The 19059-nt window shown below is 41.2% G+C and overlaps 1 protein-coding gene across 3 annotated transcripts in view; it reads right to left on the minus strand.

The window, feature by feature from the left end:
- LOC142215098 (MOB kinase activator 3A) overlaps window positions 1–19059 on the minus strand; it is a 59417-nt gene that overhangs the window by 3080 nt on the left and 37278 nt on the right. For all 3 annotated transcript variants that reach the window (XM_075283676.1, XM_075283674.1, XM_075283675.1), the window contains exon 3: window positions 11377–11579. In XM_075283676.1, coding sequence (XP_075139777.1) covers window positions 11377–11579 — 203 coding nt within the window. The remainder of the gene's footprint in view (window positions 1–11376; window positions 11580–19059) is intronic.

A 19059-nucleotide genomic window follows, 5' to 3' on the forward strand; every position in this document is an offset into this window, starting at 1 on the left:
TAGCTGGAATCTGTTTCAGGCACCATTTTGCATTTGGAGAGCCCCAGACGTGCCAGAACAGTAGATTCCCCCCCCCCCCCTAAATGACCCCATTTTGGAAACTAGACCCCTCAGGGAATTTATCACTTAGCACTTGGATCCTACAGGTGTTTCACAGATTTTTTTTTTTTACCATTGAGATATGAAAATGAAAAATTACTTTTTTTATAATAAAATGTCACTGTAGCCCCAAATTTTTCATCTTCACAAGGGGTTAAAGGAAAAATTGCACCCCACATTTTGTTACACAATTTCTCCCGAACACGGCAATACCCAATATGTGGCCATAATCTGCTGTATGGGTTCATTGTGGGGCTCAGAGTGGAAATAGCGCTATTTGGCTTTTGGAGGGTGGATTTTGCTGGAATAATTTTTAGGTGCCATGTCACATTTGCAGAGCCCCTAGAGTACCAATACAGTGGAAACCCCCTAAAAGTGACCCCATTTTGTAAGTTACACCCCTCATAGAATTTATCTAGGGGTACAGTGAGCATTTTCACCTTACAGCTGTTTCACAGATTTTATTAACTATGGGACGTAAAAATTAAAAATTACTTTTTTTTTTCCAATAAATCGTCCATTTAGCGCCATATTTTTAATTTTCGCAAGAAGTTAAAGAATTAAAAGACCCCCCACCCACCCACACACAGTTTGTTACACAATTTCTCCTGAACACGGCAACACCCCATATGTGGTCATAATCTGCTGTATGGGTACATGGTGGGGCTCAGAATGGAAAGAGCGCTATTTCATTTTTGGAGGGCAGATGTTGCTGGAATAGTTTTCGGGTGCCATGTCGCATTTGCTGAGCCCCTGAAGTACCAATACAATGGAAACCCTTCAAAAGTGACCCCATTTTAGAAACTGCACTCGTCAAGGAATGAATCAAGGGGTATTATCATTTTGAGCCTAAAATGCTTCCCAAAAATTAATGCACAAAATGAAAATTGAAATTTTTAAAAGAAATATGACATTTCGGTGCCCTGTACGTTGCACCCACTTTGTGTTGTCAGAGACCTGCACTCCTAAAACTATTAAGGGGCCATCCTGAGGGGCAAAACGTGTGGGTGTAAACTGCTGCTTGGTCACACAGCAGGGCTCAGAAGGGAAGGAGCACTGTGCTTTTGAGATTTTGGGGTACAGTCTAATTCTGTGCTCCAAAAATCAAATAACCTTCTTCCCTTCTGTGTCCGGCTGTGCCCTAATATCAGATTACACCCATATATGACATTACATACGTTATCCTGGGTACACCAGTGTCATACATGTGCCCTGATATCAGTTTATACCCACATATAACATTACGTACATTATCCCGGCTACACCAGTGTCATACATGTGGCATAAACTGCAGTTTGGGCACACAGCAGGGCGCAGAAGGGAAGGAGTGCTATGCGGCTTTTGGAGTGCAGATTCAGATGTTTGGTATCTGGACGCCATATCATGTTTGTAGAGCTTGTAAGGTATCAGAAAAGTGGATACCTTAAAGGAGTGACCCCATTTTGAAACTGAACCCCTCAAAGAATTTAATCAGGAGCTGTAGTGAGTATTAGTATCCCAGACGGGACTGCACAGCGGATGGTGTAGAGGGAATATATAAGCTGTGCGGAGGACATTGCAAATACCAAATTCCCTACTATGTGCCAGTAGCTGCTATGATTGGGGAGTCACTCTGGGGGGTCACTTTTGGTGTCTTTTCCATCATAAGCTGTAAATCTGGGGTGACACCTGATATCCGCTCGTACAGCTTATACATTCCCTTCCTGACGCAGCCAGTTGTGTTCTAATAATTTGGCGATTTTAGGGTTTTTTGTCCTCACATTGCTAGATGCTATATTTTCTTTACTTTTCTGGTGACGTGGCCATATAAGTGCTTGCTGTTTGCGGGATGAGATGCATTTTGTAATGACACCATATTTGGGTGCCTACAACTTATTGAATACATTTTATTAACTCTTTATTGCTGGATTAAAAAAAAAAAATCTGGCATTGCATTTTACTTGGTAACACATGAAGAGGTACTCCTTAAGTACAAAATCGCTAAGACATAACTTTTAATAGAACCAATAAAATATCTAAAGCTCGTCCCCCCTCAAGTACTAAAAATAAAAAGGAAATAAGGGATAGGAATTATGTAGCATCAGCAAGCCTATCCCTACATGTATGATTAGATAATACAGGAGGGGAGGGTACGGGTGTTCCTAATCAGTTCCATGTTATTGCCTACCATGCATCATTGGCGATATACTAACAATAGAACTTATATGAAACCCCCACTCCGTATCCCCTCTGACACTCAGTTAAGCCTGCATGCAGCCCTACGCCTGTGTTCAAATGGTCGGTAAGTGTTACTAAATAAATCAGGAGTACATTGTAACACCTTAACATTCATTTATAGGTTGGTGCACAAATATACCCCATATCTTCTAATCAATATACAACCCAATGAGAGTTCTCTATGGCAAACACCCTGAATAGTGGGAGAGTCTCTCTAACTAGGGAGGTTGATATTGGACTGCATTAGATAGGCATAGGTAGCCCCGGCGCTGTTTTTTACCCAGGAGCTATCAGTTGATACCGCGATCTAAACCCTCTCTACGCGTTTCGTGTTTAACTCCTCAGGATATATATAAATTTCAATATGAGCGTCAAAAAATAAACAACTGCGGTAAACACCACATTTCCTGCAGCCCAAATGGTGGATTGCAGTACTGAAGCGAGTCCGACGCTGAGTGCTGTCTTAGATGTGTTTAAAAAGGCCGGGATCCGGTCTCCGCTCCTCCCCCTCAGAACACACCCATCACAGACCGACCATACAGAGTGTCGCAGGTCGGACAGCGTCATGGTGGGCGTGATTGGGGCAGAGTCTTGTTCTTCGCACAATCGCCGTACTAGTCTACGAAGGATGCCCCATAGTCTCGGGCATCGACAAGTTGACGCAAGGGATTAGCAATTATCTTGACATCATTTTGCGCCCTTATGTCTTGGCGCTCCCGTCGTATGCCCGAGACACCATGGATGTCCTCCGACATCTGGAGGGCATTCAGATACCACCTGGGGCGGCCCTTGCATCACTTGACGTGGAGGCGCTCTACAGTTTTATACCCCATGAATTGGGGTGTAGGGCTGTGGGGCGCTTCCTTGGGACCCGGGGGACTCAATACAACCGACACAGCTCCTTCATCCTAAAACTCCTTGAGTTTACCCTCACCCACAATGTATTTTTGATCAATGGTCGAGTGTTCCATCAGCGGCGGGGCACCGCGATGGGGTGCCCCGCCGCACCGACCTACACAAATCTTTATCTTGGGGTGTGGGAGGAGGACATAGTTTTTGGAGAGGCTAATGAACAATGGAGTCGGCACATTGTTGTCTGGTTAAGATATATAGACGATGTGATGATGATTTGGTCAGGATCTACCCAATCCTTTGAGGAATTTGTTAGCCATCTTAATAACAACCAGCTTAACCTGAGGTTCACTTCCATGATTCATCCAAAAACGATTTCATTCCTGGATATTGAAATCACAATATCTGAGTCAGGAGAACTGACCACTACCTTATTCAGGAAGGAGACGGCGACCAACGCGTTACTGCGATATGATAGCCACCATCCCCAGCCCCTGAAAAGAGGGATTCCAAAGGGGCAGTTCCTCAGAGTCAGGAGCAACTGCTCCGATATACAGACATGCTAGAGATACCCCGAGGGAATCTCTTCTGACACCCAAACCCAAGAAAGAAAAGGACAATACCATCCGCCTTATAGGAACCTTTGATAAACACACACAGGAGGTTCGACAGATCTTGGGGACATATTGGGAGATATTACTTCAAGACCCCGACATTCAAAAGGTCATTTCACCAATAGCATCAGTGACATACAGACAGGGCCGCAATTTAGGGGATATACTCATGCAGAGCCACCTGGATCCAGATAAGAGATCTACATGCCTAACCCCTGAATTGACACCAGGTACACATAAGTGTGGCTCTTGCAGGGCCTGTGGCTATGTTAAAAAGGGTCGCGAAGTTATAGCGTACGCCACGGGTAAGAGATACACCACAAACCAATTTATCTCCTGCTATACGGAGGGCGTCGTTTATGTCATCTCTTGTCCATGTGAACTAAACTATGTGGGAAAGACCAAAAGAGAATTTCGACGACGCATACTCGAACATGTAGGAGATGTGGTGAGGGGCACTGATACACCTGTGGCGAACCATATCCGTCATATACATGGAGGTGACGTATTTTGCCTGAAATTCCAAGGGATGGAATGCATCCACAAAGATGAGAGAAGGGGTGATTGGGACAAAATGATTCTGCGCAAAGAAGCGCAGTGGATTTTTAGGTTCAACTGTGTTAGACCAAAGGGCCTAAATGAGAATTTATCTTTCCTTCAGTTTCTGTAAAATGGGATGGGAAACAAGAATGAGGGTGTGTGTTTAGATATGAGAATGAGACCAAGTATAGTCAGGGGTGTTCATATATGAGAATGCAATCAGGGACCAGCTGTCGGTATTTCCGGAAAAGTGAAGACCCTGTACATGGATCAGTAGACACCCTGAGTATGGGAACTAGAGAGAAATACGGGGATCTACATATGGAATTAGTGTATAACCATGATTCTCTGGGCAAGGCCTTAATCATTTTAATCATTTGAGCCGTGGGGTTATACACAAACAGAGGGTATGAATAAAGGCTTCGATGGTCGTGAAAATTACAAGAACCCGTGTGGAGTTCTTGGGCCCCAAGAAAGGATGGTGGTACTATAAGGCATCTGCTGATACCCCCAGTACGTGGGGGAAAAATATAGATAGATAGATAGATAGATAGATAGATAGATAGATAGATAGATAGATAGATAGATAGATAGATAGAGAGAGAGAGAGATGTGTGCCACATGAGTTGACGCCTATGGGTACTTACCTACAATCTGAGTTGTGTCATCATCGGAGAGGCTATGACCACATGATCGGCAGATTGCCACTGTGTCCATGTGTTTAAACAACTATTAGCAATGGCGATTGTGGCCATGGACTAGTGAGTGTATTGACTGATGTACTGCTTTACATGGGTCAGCTGACAGTCTGGATGCTGATAACATGATCGGGGATGAATTGCTGCTATTAGTAATCCCAATAGACCTGGCATCGCTGATACCCATATTAAATGGGGGAATATATGTACATATGTGCCACAGGAGGGTATACTGAGTGATACGGGCGATGATCACAGGACCGGAAGACTATCACTAGATCCATGTTTATAAACAACTAGTAGCAATTGGAATCGTGGACTAGTGAGGGAATTTGATTTATGGAGTAATATATACGAGCCAGATGACGGTCAGGATGTTGATGTTATGATTGGGTATGAAACGTTGTCATTAGTACTCCCAATAGGCCTGACACTGCTCAGATTCCAACATCATGACCAGGTGAGAAATGCAGATATAGTTACTTCTATGGAAACGTGATCGTATGATACATTGTGAACGGTCTGTGGCTGAGTTACCCTGTCAATCATGGCTCAGTAGCCCCTGTCCTGGACACTTCAGGGATCAATTTGTTCGGGATGATAACACAATTGGTATCAATGAGACACCCACTACTTGTTATACCTACCTATTCAGAGATCCACTATGCTGGTTTTCCTTCGTAGACTAGTACGGCGATTGTGCGAAGAACAAGACTCCGCCCCAATCACGCCCACCATGACGCTGTCCGACCTGCGACACTCTGTATGGTCGGTCTGTGATGGGTGTGTTCTGAGGGGGAGGAGCGGAGACCGGATCCCGGCCTTTTTAAACACAGCTAAGACAGCACTCAGCGTCGGACTCGCTTCAGTACTGCAATCCACCATTTGGGCTGCAGGAAATGTGGTTTTTACCGCAGTTGTTTATTTTTTGACGCTCATATTGAAATTTATATATCACTCTCCTGAGGAGTTAAACACGAAATGCGTAGAGAGGGTTTAGATCGCAGTATCAACTGATAGCTCCTGGCTAAAAAACAGCGCCGGGGCTACCTGTGCCTATCTAATGCAGTCCAATATCAACCTCCCTAGTTAGAGAGACTCTCCAACTATTCAGGGTGTTTGCCATAGAGAACTCTCATTGGGTTGTATATTGATTAGAAGATATGGGGTATATTTGTGCACCAACCTATAAATGAATGTTAAGGTGTTACAATGTACTCCTGATTTATTTAGTAACACTTACCGACCATTTGAACACAGGCGTAGGGCTGCATGCAGGCTTAACTGAGTGTCAGAGGGGATACGGAGTGGGGGGTTCATATAAGTTCTATTGTTAGTATATCGCCAGTGATGCATGGTAGGCAATAACATGGAACTGATTAGGAACACCCGTACCCTCCCCTCCTGTATTATCTAATCATACATGTAGGGATAGGCTTGCTGATGCTACATAATTCCTATCCCTTATTTCCTTTTTATTTTTAGTACTTGAGGGGGGACGAGCTTTAGATATTTTATTGGTACTATTAAAAGTTATGTTTTAGCGATTTTGTACTTAAGGAGTACCTCTTCATGTGTTACCAATCAATTTTGTATGGTACTACTAACCCAGTGTGTTTAAATGCAGCGTACAGTATAAGTAACATGTGACCTTTATTCTGTGGGTCGGTACGGTTATGGCGATACCTCATTTATATTTATTTTAATGTGATACTAAGTCTACAGAACAAAAACACATTTTGGGACATAAATCAGTGATTTTTGCATCGCCATCTTCTGAGAAGTGTAGCATTTTTATTTTTCGGTTGACTGTGTTGGTTGGGGGCTTATTTTTTGCAGGACCACCTGTGCTTTTTATTGGTACTGTTGGTGGGTACAGATCACTTTTTATAGCATATTTTGTAAGGCAAGATGGCGAAAAATCACTACTTCCGGCGGGTTTTTTTCCCATTTATTTTATCCGACGTTTTCCGTGTACATTAAATATTGTTTCAGTTTTATTGTACAGATTGTTACGAATGCGACGATACCAAATATGCATTGTTTTTATTAATTTTTAGTTTTTTTTTATATCATTCATTTTCTTTAGAAAAAAGGGAATTTGGGGAGCTTTATAACTATAAATTTTTTCAAACACTTTATTGATTTCTCTTTTTCTTTTCTTTTTTTTCTGTACTTTTTCACATGTCCCTATGGGACATTTGAATCAGTGATGTTTTCATCACTGATCCTGTATTATGCAGTACGAGACATAGCATTCAGTGTCTCGTACTGCATAACAGGAAGTGAGGCTGTGTGCGCACACAGCCTTGCTTCCTGTTCAAACGGCAGGATCAACCAGGCAATGGGGGCATGTAGTAGCCTGGGGTCACTGGCCAGACCCCAGGCTACATGTTTTACACACTGGCACCCCCCGATCTCGCTGCGGGGGGTGTCGGGGACCCCCACAAGATCAGGCAACCCGTTGTTTGCCGCAATCATATTTGATCGCAGCAATCAATGGGTTAAAACCCCAAATCGGCGCTCAGGTCCGATGGGGGGTTAGGGAGCAGCATGTTAGCTGTCAGATACAGCTAACGTGCTCCATTTATGCCCGACTGAGAAGGGGACTGTTTATACCCATGACATACTATTACCTCATGGGTCATTAAGTACCTAACTCCCATGAGGTAATAGTACGTCAAAGGTCGCTAAGGGGTTAATGGGGCAGCCATTGACTGATCACAGACAAACAAGAACAAAAAATTATCCTAGTCCTGAAAAGGGTTAATGAGAGATACAAAGTCTCTTAAATTCACCTGCACTATTGAATTATGAAAAGCAGTCTTGTAATAGGAGAGAACGTTAACATGTTATGTCGTTACGTAGAATGTACAATTATGGCCACCATCTTATTTCTCTGTTCTGTGTACCCTTGTAAAATCACTGCTCCTTGCACTGCACAGTATGTTGCGTAGACAGCACATATCCTCATATTTAGGGTCCATTCACACAGAGTAAAGTGGCGCTAATTTTGGCACGATAACTCGCGTAAGAATCAGCGCTGGAAAAAAAAAACAAAAAAAAAAACCCTCCCATTAACTTCAATGGGTTCCATGTGGAAAACGGAACCCATTGTAGTCAACGGGAGTCTTTTTCAGTGCTGATTCTTACGCGAGTTATCGTGCCAGAATCAGCGCCACTTTACTCCGTGTGAACGGACCTTTACATTTGTTGTCACTTGTATGGGTTTGCTTTCTGTTCTCTCCAAAAAACCAAGAGGTCCACCCACTGCAAAAAAAAAAAGAAAAAAAAAAAAAAGAAAAAAAAAAAAAAGTCTGCAGCAGAACTCGCAGCATGTCAATTATACCAACGTAAACACTGGCGTTTTCCGTATAGGTATAATAGAGGAAGAAAGTCTGCAGAGGAAAACTCAGTGGGGGCCCACCGTGGAGCATATAATACTGTGTGGGGGCCACTAAGTGTTTTTCTTTTACGTTAATATAGGAGCTGTTTTTCTCCAAAATAAAACCTCAGTGTTAAGGTTAAATTGCCATGTTGTCACTTTACAACCCAAAACCCAATAAATTATTGCAGTTTAGGCAATTGATCTCCAAAGGGCTAGTTCACATGGGGTAAAATGGTCAGGTGGTCTGGAATATACGTCAAAATCTTGCCGGCTCCCATTGAAATCAATGGGAGCTGGTCATTTCCTTTTTCCACGAGCGGTTTATTCCCGCTCGCGGAAAAAGAGACGCGAGCTGCCCTTTCTTCAGGCGGATTCCGCGGCTGAATTCAGCCGCGGCGTCCGCCTTGCGACACTACCCTCTGGACTAGGCCCATTCACTTGGGCCTAATCTGGAGCGGAAAGCCACGACAGGATGCCAGTGAACTGCAGCGGCATCGGAATGTGTTCACTCGGAACCCTGTGTGAACTAGCCCTAAAGGTTTGCCATCACTGCCCTAAAGTATTAATACAATGGAAACCCTCCAAACGTAACACCATTTTGGAATCTACACCTTTCAAGGAATTTATCAAGGTATATAGTGACCATTTTCACAGCATTAGCATTGGGACATAAAGATGAAAAATTACCCCCACCCCCCAATTAACTATCCATTTAGCACTTTTCATTTTTACAAGACGTAAAAACAGTTTGTTGCACAATTTCTCTCAAATACTGCAATAGTCCATATGTGGTCATGAAAGGCATGGATACATTGCGGGGCAGCTTTTTCACAGATTTTATTAGCATTGGGACATAAAAATGAAAAAAAAAAAAAAATGTTCCTCTCTCTAATAAACAGTCTATTTAGCCCCAAATTTTCACAAGGGGTTAAAAGAACAAAAAGCACCACACAGGTCGCTACACAATTTCTCTTAAATATGGCAATAACGCATATGTGGTTGTAAGGCATTGTATGGGTAATAGTGGGGCTAAGAATAGAAAGAGCTCTATTTGGTTTTGGAGGGCAGACTTAGCTAGAATAGTTTTTGACTTCCATATTGCATTTGAGGAGCCCCTATAGTACTATTATAAAAGGAAACAGCTGTGGGGTCAAAATGCTCATCATACCCCATGATAAATTTTATGATGGGTGAAGTTTCAAACATGGGGTAATTTTTTTTAGGAGTTTACACTGTACTTGTACTGCAGACATTTACATTATGTGGGACGGGGTTCAGGTTGTGCTCGGAGCACAGTGGGAACACCCCTGCATTCTGTGAACAATAATTTGCATAAGAAAAAACACAGCTTTTTCATGAAAAAAAAGGTACAGTGTTTCCCCGAAATGAAGACTGTGTCTTATATTAAATTGCGGTCCTACATATAGGACCTGTCTTATTTTCGGGGGACGTCTTATGACAACCGGCAGTCATTCCGGCGCTCCACTAAGGAAGTGCATGACTGCCGGTTGTCATAAGACGTCCCCCGAAAATAACACAGGTCCTATATTTAGGAACGCAATTTAATATAAGACAACCGGCAGTTGGTGTCCAACGTACTTTTCCCATATTCGTAGTAGCGCTGGTGCTGCTGTTTGTCCCGGCAGTGGTGGGCAAGGCTTAGCGAGGCTTTGGGGGCGGGGCTTAGCTATCCTCACTTCACTGACACATCAGCCGGCTGGATGCTGTGCTCCATGTGCACGGGAAAGCCGGCTGCTGCCTCTTGGATGAGCTGGGAGAGTGAACTCCCCTCAGCATATGAACAGCGGGCATCTCCCAGCATATCCTACAGCAGCAGGGACAGTGGATACAACAGCAGAGGCAGCAGCTTTTTTTGGGAATGCCTTATTTTCGGGGGGTGCCTTATATTAGGCAATTCAACAAAAAAACAAAACCCATGCCTTACTTTCAGGGGGTGACCTACTTTCGGGGAAACACTGTATGCCCATAATAGCCTTTTTACAGGCTACATGAAGATAGGTTTAGTTAAAATTAAAAAAATCCCAATGATAGACTCCCTTTAACTTCTGGTCAAGTTCGTATCATCTTACCTTTATTTTCTTCTTTGTACGAGAATATTGGGTTATGTGCACTATATATATGACAGGGATCGACTATTTACGTTTTTGATTTTCTTTTAGGTGGCTATTGACTTTTTGCACTTTATATTACACACGGTTGTGTAGTGTTGGGATAGTTTTGGGAATTTTTACAATCTAGTAGGTAATTTTACTTCTCATGGTGCACTTTACCTTGATACACTCGTGCTATATCATATTTCAATTGGAGAGGTCTATTCTCTAAGTGTTTTAGCATACTTTTGCCAATAAGATTTACACATTTTATAACTTTGGGTTGATCACTTTCTACAAATAATTTTGCCCTTTTTCATTGTTACTTGCATGTTGTGGTTTAGTCTACTCCACTGGGGAGTTATTCCCTTGCATTGGGCAACATGTGAAATCACACAGTGTGGGGGGAGAAGATAATCCCATCAAGATAACGCCTTTTAATCTCATAGCCATGACTAAAAGTGTGGGATTTAATTTCTCTTGGTTGTATGTATAAAAAAAACAAAAAAAACAAGACACCACTAAACTGTACTCTTTAGAATTTAAAAAGTTTACAGCTAATGCCGTCACACAGTGCTGATGGATGCACACATCATCCATACTTGTATTGCTAATTATGAGCTACACCTGTACCTGACGTTGCGTCACATTACAGGTACGACTCAACAATTCGTGGTAACAGCATACAGTTGGGAGAACTGTGGGGCACCACAGTTATTTGGCTAGTCAACCTCATCAGTATGTTGTTAGTATGAGTGCCCAGCTTAAATGGAACAAAGGTGGCCATCAAGTCCATTTTCTTTAAAAGTATGCTGTAAAAGTAAGGTCTACTGTGTTTTGTCATTATAAATACTTACCAGTGGCTCAAGTTCCTTGGTGTCTATCAGATTGAATTCTGTTACAAAGTAGTAAAAATGCTTGTAGCAGGTATTTACATGAGCTTCTGCTCCCATCTGTATTATTCTGTCAAAATGGTGAATGTAAACATGAACAAATACTCGAAAAAGTCTGGACAATATTTTTTTCACAACTTGTAGAAAATTCTTTGGGAAAGGGGTACCTTAAAAATAAAAAGAAAAGAAAATAGTGAAAATTACACACACAAATTTTTTTACAGATTCTGCAATCCTCAATTAAAAAGTGCCCAATAATGCAAAACCTTTCCTTTAAAAGCTAAGGTTGTGCTTTATCAAGCCAGCAGGATTCTGCTTTAATCCAGAAATGAAACTGATTTAACCCCTTTCTGCCGAAGCCAGGTTTTGACTTCTTAACAGAGCCAGATTGTTCAAATATGACGTGTCACTTTATGAAGTAATAACTTCGGAACACTAACTCAAAGTGATTTTGATATTGTTTATTTGTGACACATTGTCTTAGTGGTCAACTTTGGTTGGTCTGTTTTGGGTTTATGAAAAAAATAAATAGGAAATTTGGTGGAAATTTTGAAAAATATGCATTTAAAAATGTTTTTAAATTATATTCTTTGCATTCATATAGGTCATACCACCCAAATTAGATCATAAATCTAATGTACCAGATCTGCTTTATGCTGGCATCAAACTTTATCGCCCTTTACATTTTTACAGACATTATAAGGCTTACAATTCACACAATATTCAAAATTTTCAAGAACATTTCCAAAACCCATTTTTCAAGGGACTAATCCAGTTATGAAGGGCTTTTGAAAGCCCCTTGTATTAGAAACCCCCATAAATCACCCCATTTTCATAACTGTGTGAAAAACAGCATCTACAAAGTATCTTAATCCTATAGGCGTTTAACAGGAATTAAGACAAAATGAAGGTAAAATTTGCACGTTTCACGTTCATTTAGCCCTAGTAGTTACACATTCACAAGGGGATAAAAGGAGAAAATGAACCCCACAATTTGTTATGCAAGTTCTTCAGACTACCGAAATACACGACATGTAGGTGTAAACTGATATATGGGTACACAGCAAGCCGCAGAAGGTAAGGAATGCCAAAAGAGCTTTTGGAGGACAGATTTTGCTGTGATCAGTTCCAGGCACCATGTAGCATTTACAGAGCCCCTGAGGTGCCATAACAGCGAAAAACTCTAGAAAGTGACACCATTTTGGAAACTAGAGTCCTCAAGCAAGTTATCAAGGTGTATAGCGAGTATAGTGGGTATAGAGGTATAGTGACCCTAAAGGGTTTTCACTGAATTTATTACATAGGGATGTGAAAATGAAAAATTACCTTTTTTTTTTTCAATAAAATGTCATTTTAGCCTCAAATTTTTCATCTTCACAAAGGGCTAAAAGGAGAATAACCAACAAAGTTTTTTCTCCTGAACACGACAATACTCCATATGTGCTGGTACACTGATGCACGGGTACATGGTAGTGCTTGAAACGGAAAGAGCACTAACTGGCTATTGAAGAACAGATTTTGCTGGAATAGTTTTCAGGTAACATTCCATTCGTAGAGCCCCTGAGGTGCCAAAACAGTGGAAACCCCCATCCCCTTTAAAAGTGACCCTATTTTGGAAACTAAAGCCTTGAATAAATTTATTAAAGAGGACCTTTCACGGTCTAGGGCACAGGCAGTTCTATATACTGCTGGATTCAGCGCACTGTCGGCTTTCCCGATCTGTACCCTGGGTAAAGAGCCATCGGTCCTGGTACCGTAGTGCTTTACAGTCAGAAGGGTGTTCCTGACAGTCAGTCAGGGACGTCCTTCATCACAGCAGCGCCTATCGCGCTGTACAGCACTATAGGCGATGCTGTGAGGAAGGGAGTTTCCTGACTGACTGTCAGGAACGCCCTTCTGACGGTGAAGAGCTATGGTACCGGCACCGATAGCTCTTCACCTGGGGCACAGATTGTAAAAGCCTTTCTAGCGGTATATAAAACCGCATGTGCCCCAAGTGATGAAAGATCCTCTTTAATTTTGGAAATTGCACCCCTCAAAGGGTATAGTGATCATTTTGACCCCAAAGATGCTTTCCAAAAATACACAGAAAATGGTGCAAAATAAAAATTTATATTTTCCAAGATAGGCCATTTCAATGCCCAATAGGTCCTACCCCATCACGGCACTATGAAATGTCAGCTCTCCAGTTATGCTCTGTCTCCTGATTTTGGAAACCCCCTATATATGGCCCTATTCTTTTGCCTACAAAAATGGCAAGGCTCGAAAATTAAGAAATGCCATACTTATTTGAGGCCTAATTTAGTTCTTTACATTGCATTGGTGAGCCATTGCTGAGGTGTCTGAGGCAAAAATAAAAAAAATGCACCCCCTATTTTAGAAATCACTCCCCTCAAGGAATGTATGGAGAGGCACAGTGAGCATTTTTAACCTTCGAGTAATGCAATTATTTTAATTTCCAGAAATATATGTGCAGTGAAAATAATTTTTCCAGAGATTCACCATTTCAGTGCCTGATATGTTTTGCACAGATTGTGACAGTAGAGACATTCACTCCAAGAACAGTTTAAGCGGGTTACCCTTGGTACAACCACTTTTGAAGCATTTGTCTCTTGCCACAAGCTGGGCACAATATATTGTGCAATGAAATGATGTATTCCTGGAAAAATCCAAATTTTTCACTCTGCGCAGCTGATGGTGCATTCATTTCTGGAGAACAATTTAATGCAACAAATGTGGGATAAAAATTCAGTACCCAGTATAAATTTCCTTGAGGGGTGTAGTTTTCAAAATGGGATAACATTTATGTATTTAATTTATAAAAAAAAAAAAAAAAAAAAAACGAAATTTGGAAAATTAGCAATTTCCAAAATGTGAAATGCTCTGCTTTTATGGCATATATTAGAAGGTACCCATATAAATCACCCCATTTTCAAAACTGCACCCCTGAAATTTCTCCAGAGCACAAAGACACTCCAAAAATGAATGTAAACTGATATTTAGGCAGTGCATGGAAGGGAAGGAGAGCCGTTGGCCTATAAAAATATTATATTAGAGTGGCGGCTCTTCATGGGTAACGTATGATAGAGTGTGTGTGTTGTACTGCGGAGCATATAATACAGTGTGTGTGTGTGTGTGTGTGTGTATTGAGGAGCATATAATACAGTGGGGGGGGGGCATACTGAGGTGCATATAATACAGTGGGGTGGGGGGTATACTGAAGAGTATATAATACAGTGTGGGGGGGTACTGAAGTTTTGAAGTAGCCACCAAAAATATTTTTTGGTTTGGGGTCACTGCAACATGATGAATTGTATTGCGGAGTCACGGCATTAGAAAGGATGAGAACCACTGCCCTAGGCAGTGACCCCATGTTGAAAACTAACCAAAGAAATTAATCAAGGGGTTTAGTCAACATTATTATCTGGATATACACTAGCAAAGCTTATACATTCTCTTTCAGCAGAAATTAGGTTTGTTTTTTTAATGATTTGATGATTTTGATTCCTTTTGTTCTGATATTGTGCAAGGTTTTTTGTTTGTTTTTTTTATTTCCATTGATGTCATATGAGGGGTTGATGACTTTTTTGTTACCTATCAACTTCACTACATTTTATTAACTTTCCTGGATGATTTAAAAAAACAAAAAAAAAATGCTGGCATTTTCACTTTTTCCATTTTACAGCATAAGTAACATGTTACTTTTATGCATACGTACGATTACTCTGATTCCTAGTTTTTTTTTGTTTTGTTTTGTTTTTTTTGGGGGGGGGGGTTATTCCATTACCAATTTTGCAAAACAGAAAACATTTAGGCAAATCTTCTAAGTTGTGTAACATTTTGTGGAATGAGCTGTGCTTTTTATTGGTACTGTTTTGGAACATTCATGACTTTTTAGACTACATTTTGGTCAGAGAGATGGAAAAAAAATCTTTACATCCAGAGGTTTTTGGTTTTTTTTTTGGTGGGGGGGGGGGGTGTTTCCCACTGTGTTTACACAGGTTAAATAATGTTTAAGTGTCATTGTACAGGATGCTACAGACATGGTGATACCAAATAGGTTTTGCTTTTATCCCTTCATTCACAAGTTGTTTTATGTTACATAATTTTATATAGGAAATGAGCCTTTTTAAAGGGATTCTATCATTAAAATCCAATTTTTTTCTCGATCACACATAGGAATAGCCTTAAAGGCCATTCTTCTACCTTTAAAAGTCTTCTCCGTGCCGCTGTTTCTGTATGCAAATGAGTTCTCTCGCAGCATTGGAGGCGTCCCCAATGCTGCGTGAGAAATCTCCAGCGCCGCCTCCACCTTCTTCAGGAACGGCCTCTCCCTGCGTCAATCTCCTAGGCATGCGCAGTCGGCTAGGAGATTGAAACTCAGCGTGTCGAATATTTGATGCACTTAACCCCTTGGTGTTCGGCCACTTACACACATTCCTATGGCGGCGAGGTATTCGATCGAATACTACTCGCTCATATCTACGGTTGATCACATTTTATAGCATATTTTGGAAGTGATTGAGAGACGGCGGAAAAATTGTTAAATCCAGCATTTGTGATCTTTACGACGTTTACCATATAGGTTAAATAATGATTAAATTTTATTCTATGGGTTATTACAGACATAATCTGCCCCCTCTGTGCCGTGTGAACGAGCCCTCAGGCTTATGGTGTGTTCACTATCAATGTTAGGAAAGGTAAGTAATGCAAGTTTTACAGCTTTAGAAATACCCTGCCTCCTCTAAGACCCTGCCAAAAACAGCAGTCATAGGTTCTTCTAAGCAGCTGCCTAGTACTCTGAAAATGAAAATGGTGGAGGACCACAAAGCAGGAAAAGTTTGTGTATGGGGGCCCTCTTCTGTGGTGCCAGATCGGTGATCTGCATATCAGATCTTCTGATCCTGTGTGCAGCATCCACTATGCAAGCCTGTCAGCCTATATATAAGTGTAGGCTTACAGCCATTATAAACTACAACACTTCTGTAAAAAAATAAGAGCTTGATCAGCTCAGACAATAGAAATTTATGCCTCAGCAGATGGCAATGGAAAAAAATGATTCCCCCCCCCCAAATGGATTTGTATTGTGCAAAATTAGAAATGCACAGAGAATCTCCGCTTTCTTGGTATACTATCAAATATACAGCCATTTGAAGGAACTATCTTTCCCTTTGTCCATACACAAAATCTCTCCCAATGCTGTGAAGCACATACTCTTTAGGTAATCCGGTGTCTGAAAACGGCCAGTCTACAAATTTCTAAGAATATTTTTCCCAATATGGTCAATGTCATTGCAGGAAAAATCTAATTAAAAAAAAAACAAAACAAAAAACAAAAAACACCACAACAAAAAATAAATAAAACTGAACTGAAGGCGATCATGCATGTCAAAATATGGTAACTCCAAGAATTATTATTATTATTTTTTTTAAAGTGGTTAAAAACTATGTACCGTATATACTTGAGTATAAGCCGACCCGAGTATAAGCCGACCCCCTAATTTTACGACAAAAAAACTGGGAAAACTTATTGACTCGAGTATCTGCCGAGGTAGGGAAATGAAGCAGCTACTAGAAAATTTCAAAAATTAAAATGGTTTTTGGTTGCAGTAGTTGCTGGGTGCTGGGGAAAGGGGAGGGGGTGTTTTGGTTGTCTGTCTGCCCCTTACCTGAGCTTAAGGACTGTTTTTTTTTCCCCCCCCCCACAAGGAATTCAGCCTGGCTGAATATAGGGTATCTGCAGTGCTCCTATTAACCCCTTCCCGATGGAACAGGAGCACTGCAGATACCCTATATTCAGTAGACCGGGCACTTTCAGACACAGGGATACCTAATGTGTATGTGTTTCACAGTCATTTTCTACTTTTAGGGTGCATTCACACTTCGGATACGCTACTGATTCTGAACGTTAAAACACGTTCAGAATCAGCGCGTACAAAGCAGATCCCATTCATTTCAATGGGGGCCGGTATACGAGCACTCCCATTGAAATGAATGGGAAGTTAGAAGCGCTCGCGTGTACGGCTTGGAATAAGCCGAGTGCTTACGCCGTGTGAAGGGGCCCATAGAGAAAAAAGCAGCCCATTCATTTCAATGGGGAGCGCTCGTATGCCGGCTCCCATTGAAACGAATGGGATCTGCTTTATACGCGCTGATTCTGAACGTGTTTTAACGTTCAGAATCAGTGGCATATCCGAAGTGTGAATGTACCCTTACATGTATTCTAGGGAAAAGAGGGATTTAGAACTTTTAATTATTTTATTATATTTTTTTAAAGCTTTTTTTTTTTTCTTTTTCACTATTTTATGGGAGATTCTATACATTACTATTGCTACTGGTCTTATTGCTTGACTCGAGTATAAGCCGAGGGGGGCTTTTTCAGCACAAAAACTTAAAAATTCGGCTTATACTCGAGTATATACGGTAAATAAAAGTATAAAAATTTGATATCAGTGGAATGATCCCCACCCATACTGGTGACATTCATCTTGGCTGCACAGTGAACACCGTCAAAACAAGCCTGTATGAAAGTCAAACAGTTTTTCTCCAATTCCACCCCATTCAGAATTTTTTTCAGCATCCCAGTACATCGTGTGGAATAATAATTGGTACCATTACAAAAGTACAATTTTCCCCACAAACTAAAAGCCCTCACATTGCTCTTTGTACGGCCTGCATTCAAAAATGACAGGCACCTTTCAGCCATTATAATTTTTGTCCCATGTAGATATCCTCCACTACTCGCCCAGCCTTTCCCATGATGCAAATACACAAAGAAAAATCTGTGAATCCAGCTCACCCTCTGTTAAGAAGTAGCATGTCAGAAACAGCAAGCACGGAAAACCTTTTCGGATCCAAATATATACTTTGTATGAGATAAAAAAATTCCAGCTCCAGGTGAGGTCCAACAGATTCCAACGTACGTGGTAAAATAAAATATAGCTTTTATTTAAGCCAAAACAATAAAAACGTCACATAGTGACCCAGTAGTCAATAATACAAACTTTAGCTACGCGTTTCGGGATATCTCCATTCCTTACGGCTTGTTAACACAAACTGCTCCAAACCCTTATAAAATACACCCGAGTTACTGACTCCTCCTAACATTTAACCTGTTACTACCCATGTCTCATTCCAATCTCGTCCACGTACTTGCTATCATAAATACATCAAACATGTACACATCCAACATATGTCAATAGTTGTCCACAACATGATTACCATACATATACCATAGATTATAACCATACTATAGTTACAATTTTAACATTACATGATATTACATAATTTCCCATCAAAATATTCCAATTCATATACCACAATTCACAAACACATCGTTATAGTATCACCTCATTCATTATAGTTCACATATCATATATCACATTACTTAAAGAGGACCTTTCACCACTTTTGGGCACATGCAGTGTTATATACTGCTGGAAAGCTGACAGTGCGCTGAATTCAGCGCACTGTCGGCTTTCCCGATCTGTGCCCGGTGTAAAGAGCTTACGGTGCCGGTACCGTAGTGCTCTATGGTCAGAAGGGCGTTTCTGACCATTAGCCAGGAACGTCCTTCTGCCTCGCGGCGCCAATCGCGCTGTGCTGTGGAGCGGGGAGGAACACCCCCCTCCCTCTCCTGATAATACTC

The sequence above is a fragment of the Leptodactylus fuscus genome, chromosome 1 (assembly GCF_031893055.1).
Source record: "Leptodactylus fuscus isolate aLepFus1 chromosome 1, aLepFus1.hap2, whole genome shotgun sequence".
NCBI classification, from domain to species: domain Eukaryota; kingdom Metazoa; phylum Chordata; class Amphibia; order Anura; family Leptodactylidae; genus Leptodactylus; species Leptodactylus fuscus.